The sequence below is a fragment of the Gossypium hirsutum genome, chromosome A07, assembly GCF_007990345.1.
Source record: "Gossypium hirsutum isolate 1008001.06 chromosome A07, Gossypium_hirsutum_v2.1, whole genome shotgun sequence".
Taxonomy (NCBI): domain Eukaryota; kingdom Viridiplantae; phylum Streptophyta; class Magnoliopsida; order Malvales; family Malvaceae; genus Gossypium; species Gossypium hirsutum.
The window spans coordinates 84154264-84160942 of record NC_053430.1 but is presented as its reverse complement, the minus strand read 5'-3'; the positions used below and the strand labels follow the sequence as shown (position 1 = coordinate 84160942).

The window sequence follows — 6679 nt, the reverse complement described above, 5'->3', positions numbered from 1 at the left end:
AAAAAGTGAATTTTTGTAATATAATTTAAATTCTTTTAATATACAAAAACTCTAAATGTCGATTACTTTTCATAGTCGGCGAAACCTTGATTAATTTTTAATTTCTGTTTCAATTAACACAGCAATGGACTGCAGTGATCCTAGAGTAGGATGATTGAGGAACTACAAGATAGTAAGCTTGAGAGGATATTTGAACAGAATATAAGGTGATAAGAAATGAGGCGGATGAATACGGAAGCGGATCATAAAGTCTGTCAAAGTCGTAGATTTGACTTAAGGCTCTAGATGTTTGGAAAGAAACTTGAATTTTGACGCAAACTAAAACGTAATCAAATCCAAGTTAGATAAAACAATTAAAATAAATAACTAAGATAATTAAAATAGAATAATAATCTACGATTAGAACAATAAGGAAGAAAATAAAGAAAATAACTAAGATAGATAGAAAGATAGAACGTGGTATGTAAAAGTCCTAAGAAGCCTTGGAAATACGAAGAATCCACAACCCCCTTCAAGCGGCTATAATTTTCCCTCCAAGAAAGAAAATTTGGTAATAAAAAGTTTGAAACTGATCCTCACAATTTGAAAAGATTAATAAAAGTACTCTTCTAAAAGAAACTAAGATAAATTCTTAAAAAGAAAGCTTAAAAAGAGTTTATTAACTCAAAAAAGAAGTTGAATAATAATAAATTGAATGAATTGTGTGCAATGCAAAGACCTATATATAGGCTTGCTAAATAAATTTAAATAAAACTCTTAAATATACTAGAACTCTAATTTAACGTAAATAAGAGTAATTTTAAACTAAATGTTCTTGTTAACATAAAATTCATAAATAACTTCAAAATATTTAATAATTATAAAAATTTACAATAAAATAATACGAGATGATATATATAATAGTTGGACTCATATATAATAAAAATTAAGTCTAGAACCCGAACCCAATATAAAATGCCTAAACTTGTGGGATTGATTAGGGTCATTAAAGTGAAACACCTATGCTTGTTTTCATTCTCCACATAGACTTGTCATCATATATTGAGAGTTTAGTCCCACGAACAAAATTAATCTCTTCTAATTCATCCTCACTCTAAAATCAATCGTCTTGAAGGTTCAACTCTTCGTCTCGAAATTTTTTTATGATAAAATGTTGAATGAATAAGTTAAGGTTTGAGTTTAGTTGCTCAGATTTGAATATCGTGATTAGATTTTAAAGGAAACTAAGTTTATCTCTATTATGACATTTGAATTGGATCGAATTACTCGTATCATAAGGTATTAAGGGAGTGATAGTAAGCTTAAAAGGATATTTGAACAGAATATAAGGTATTAAGGGAGCTCATACTTCAAAATTAATATACCTGAGTCTTCTATATTGAAGGTGTCGGCTTCTATATTGAAGGTGTTATAGGGGCTTGGATTGCGCGATAATGCGCTTACCTGTTATTGGTTGAGGCTAGTAGTGTCCTCAATTAGTACTACTAGTCATGTATTTTGCTTGTTATTCTTGTTCCCTAGTTTGTTTGTTATGTGACTTAATGTATAACTTGTGGTCTACCTTTATGATATTTGTATTTTGAAGTATCATGTTCAGGGAGATCATTTTTCACAAAATAAATATGATAAAGCTTAGTTATTGGATGAAATTTTGAAAATTAAGAAAATTTTAAATAATTTCAATTGATTAATTCATTAAACATTAAATGCTTTTATTTCAAAATAAATGCTAAAAATATTTAATCCAATTATTTACTGTATAATAAATATATTTATTAAATGATACTTCAAATATAATAATAAAGTTTAACTTGTTATGAATACATTTCTATTGATTATATTTATTAAATGATTCTTCAAATATAATAATAAAGTTTAACTTGTTATGAATACATTTCTATTGATTTATAAAAAAGAAAAAGAAAAAGAATATTATAATATCATTTAAATCAATAAAGCTTAGTTGTGAATTAGTATAAAGTAGTAATAGTACATAAAATCACATGCATTGACTTGTCAACGTACTACACTTGCTATTAAATACAGATCTAAAAAGTGTCTCTATCTTCACCTTTTTTTCGAAGTAATAAATTCCATTAATAGAATAAGGGTGCGTTTGGTTCGCTGTATTGGATTAGAGGTGTATTGGGATTAGAGGTGTATTGGATTAGAGGTGTAATAGCTAATCCACTGTTTGGTTGAATGTAATGGAATAGAGGCGTAATAGTAATCTTGTGTTTGGTTGAATGGAATAGAGGTGTAATAGCATAATGGAAAAAACTAAAATGACTAGAATACCCTTAGCATAAATTTGTTTTGGTAAATGATTATTGTTATTGTTATTTAAATTTTAATAATATTATTATTATCAATAATAAATAATTTAATCATATTTAAACATAATTATTATTAAATATATTTTAATTAAAATATATAATTTAATAAAATTCTTAATAATCAATATTCTTATATGAATTTACTCAAATCATAATATATGATACTATAAAAGATAATTTGAAATAATTAATATTAAATATATTTTAATTAAAATATATGATTTAATAAAATTTAAAATAATTATAACTAATAAATTATCTTATATGAATTTGTATAATTTAAAATAATTATTATTACATATAATTTAATAATAATATATAATTTCATAAAATTCTTGATAATAAATTTTCTTATATGAATTTATACAATTTAAAATAATTAATATTAAATATAATTTAATAATGATATATAATTTCATAAAATTCTTAATAATAAAATGTTCTTATATGAATTTACTAAAATCAAAATATAACTTGAGAATTATAATCTGCATAAACACTCAATCCGAGTTCCAAACATACGTGCCAAGGAAGACGATTATTAAACGTGTCATTGTATTATTTTGGCTTGTTTCATGTTTAAGTTGATAAGAGAATTCTTGGACCGCCAAGATTTACATAAATAGTTTCAACTGTATCGGTTCAAAACAAGTAAGATTTGCCAGTCCATGCTTTGCTGGCTTTTAAGTTTAAAACAGATGGCATATAGCTGACAATTTTCATCGAGGAAAACAAGTAGTTTGTTCTACCCAAAATATCTCAAGAGTTTTAAACAAAAGGTAGTTAGTTAGATGTAAACACGCCTTTTCTGAAACCTACAAATGTCAATGGCTAGTTCTTAATTACAAGCAGATCATCCTCCTTGCATATGGGCACCTAGTTCACCAAACTGATCATCAGCTTCCACAGTATCCTCAGACAGGCGAACTGCATCCAGCTTCTGTTTCAAGATTTCTATAGCATTAAGAACCAACTGAGAAGCTTTGATCGCACCAGTGGATTCAACTGTAAAGATGAAACTGTCTTCTTTGGCATATATCTCCACAAGACCTGGCTTGCCCATAGCTTCAGCTTTCTTTAGCACCTCATCGTCATAGGTATACGCCTCTGGATCAACCACCACAACCTGTTTTCAAGATAAAAATAGAATTCATAGTTAGCAGCGCCAACAGCAGCAGCAGTGAAATAGCATAACCTCCAATTTTTGGCTCACAATATAGGGACTGAACGAATGCACTCAACATACATGAAACATATGATGCTCAAGCAAGTCAGAACAGCTATCTACACAAAATATGAGGCAAAAAAAAGCACTAATCAAACGAACTAATTCCGAAATGCTCCAACACTCACTGCAATAATAGTCAGTAACAACATTACGGTATCATTGGAGACTTCCTATAGAAACAAGGTTTTCAATACAGTAATGGCAGCGTAGCAAGCAGGCCCCATTTAAATGAAAGCAGAAAGAAATGTAGTTTGACACCTCGTATCTTTAGCTTTGAGATAAACACAGGGTGGTATTAACAGCCCTAATACAAGGAGAAACACTCCAATCCAGAAACCTAAACTGAAGCTCAAGTTCCATCAATATCCTCATGATTCACAAAAGTAAAAGGCACATAAGAGGAACTTTTGTAAGAAACATATAAAGACAAAATGCTACTAAAACACATCCACATTTTAAGCTCAAGCAAACTAGAAACTCTAAAAGAAAAGACCTTGATGACGTGCAAAGCAATTCAATCCTCCTATTGGACAGACCATAGATGTAATTAATCAAAACCAGCAATTGCTTTAACAATCCAGAAGCTCTAGTGATAGCCAACACAACCCAAAGCTTAATCCCAAACAATTTCTTTGTTAGAATAGATGTAATGATGTAGAAAGTAAAGGCATAGCATACCTGTTGGGTATTTGGGTCAATGTCAAAGAATAAGATCATTGCTCTGCATTTTATGAAGTATTGATTAGACTTGGCAATTAATTATAACGGCACAGCCCTTATAGAACTCGGGAAGATTGTGAAACTTGTAAACCTCGTTAACAGCCTGAATTTGCTTAGTTATCTGCGAGTTAATTGCAACAAAGTAAATGCCATTTATTTGGAAATAAAAGAACAGTGGAATATAGAGGGAAAAGAAAAAGAACTGCAAGATGAGCATCCCGGTTTGTTCTACATAAGATAGCCATCCTACTGAGAGCAGATACGACTTAAATACTTAATTGTCAGGAAATGAGAATAGAACAAATACCCGACCAGTATGACAAACCAGTGCAAAATAAACATTATTTAGAAGTTTTTAAAATATAAACATCATTCAAATATGGGCATGAACTATGAAGTATGACTCTCCAAATATATACAAGTGCCGAATGCCATTTAACTATCCAAAGTATGACTAGATATTGGAAAAGGTTCAACTATCCAAAGGAATTACAATCATGTCAAATACTATGATATAGGCAACCACTCAATACAATTTTTAAACTCGAAAACTGCATTAACATACGAGAATCAAAATCAGATAGAACACGAAATAGAACTCAAATCTCAGATAGAACACGAAATAGAACTCAGATAGAACTCGAAAACGGGTATATTTTAGTTTATGCAAAGTCAATCATCACTTATTAACTAATATCATTACAAAAGAATAAAATTACAATGCTTTTCAGCCAGCTATCCGAAAGAAACCACTAAAATGTTTACCTCAGACATGTGAAGCATGGCCATTACCACCCAATTCCACAACAGCCGACTTCTCTTTCACCAAACCATCTTCTTCTTTAATCCCACTATCGAGATCATCATCGGAATCCAAAGTGAAATTCCCCCTATTACTATCCATTAGCTGTATTTCAGCCCCTAATGGCTTATACCGCAAACCATCCCCTGAAGCACCAACAACAACACCGTTTCTTTTGCCAATAAGCGATAACATCCCAACAACCAGAACCACAAGCAAAGCAAGATGGCAATTGAATTGCAATGTGGCAATAAACCTTGCTCTATGATAATCAGGGTGACTTCTGCATTTAATAGTATAATTCCCTCTACTTTTTTCATGTAAGCTACATCCATGAACCATCAAATTAGTGTAAAATGAAAATCCCATTTGCACAAACCATGTTCCGTGTAAAATCAACCCAATACCTCGTACCGATTTCGAGTAAATGGACCTGTTAGATCTCAATTCTAACATTGTTGAAACCACACAAATTGCTATGGGAACACATAAAGGATCAAAATATCTATTCTCAATCCCACTTGTATCCTTTCTTTGCAAGTAATACAACAAAAATTCTTCAACAAAAGCTAAAAGCAGAACTAATTCAAGAACAGGATCAGGCCAAAAGTATGAACCTTTCTTATTATTTAAAAGACCCAAAGCAGAGTAAATCAAGAAGAGCAGAGCAAGTGAGAGCACTTGTAACTGGAGCACCGTCCCCACCCGATCTTTTGAACTGAAAGCATCAAAGATTGAAACCACAGAATTTAAGAAAATCGAAAGGGAAAAGATTGATACAAAGATGAAAGATGGTGAAGAAGAAAAAGGGTTCTCTTTAGTTTTAGAAATAGAGGCAGATTTGATCTGGGTTGAAAGTGAAGAAGAAAATAGAGTTGGACTCGGGTTGAGGCAGAGGGTAAAACAGGGAGGGGAAACTGAAGAGGCATCTAATCTGGGCAAAAGAGAGGGATTAGAAATCGGTGGTTTTCACCGATTAGAAAAGTAATGTATTACACGCGTATTAGCAATACATTGAACCAAACGACGGAATAAAGAGGGATTAGTGGGGCCCACCGATTAGGGGTGTATTGGCATAGCCAATACACCCAACCAAACATGGTGTAAATGTTTCACCAAACAAAACATTGTACCGTTGTACCAAATTTAACCAGTTCTACCCATAAACAATGTTCAGGAACACGCAACCCTTGTTTTAGCCGGAGCATTAACAGTGTTTGTTTCCCTTTAGAACAGTGAGCTAAAATGCAATCATGGAAAGTGTTAGGAGAGTTTAGCATTCCTTCTTATTTTTGGGATAAAAAATATTTTTGAGGTAAAAATATTACTAAATAAGATATTTTTAAATTTTTTAAAAATATTTTTGAGATAAAAAAATACCTTGTAAAAACAATTTTTTTAGTCAAAAGCAAAAGTAAAAAATTTTAGTTTTTACTTAAAAGTTTTTTTTGACAAAAAAAATTAATTTTTGCTCAAAAGTTTTTTTTGACCAAAATATATTTTTAAGAAGCAATATTAAATTATTATTAGTTCAACTACTTTTTTTTATGAAATAACTAATTCAAATATTAGTTACAATTTTTTTTTATAAAA

The 6679-nt window shown here is 30.5% G+C and overlaps 1 protein-coding gene across 1 annotated transcript; it reads right to left on the bottom strand.

Moving 5' to 3' along the window:
* Positions 1–2977: 2977 nt before the first annotated feature.
* Positions 2978–6055, bottom strand: LOC107956410 (uncharacterized; the record flags this gene model as incomplete). Its single annotated transcript, XM_041074188.1, has 4 exons — positions 2978–3462; positions 4243–4285; positions 4376–4405; positions 5050–6055. A coding segment is annotated over one exon (1005 nt), but the record flags the coding sequence as incomplete, so codon positions are not given.
* Positions 6056–6679: the final 624 nt, after the last annotated feature.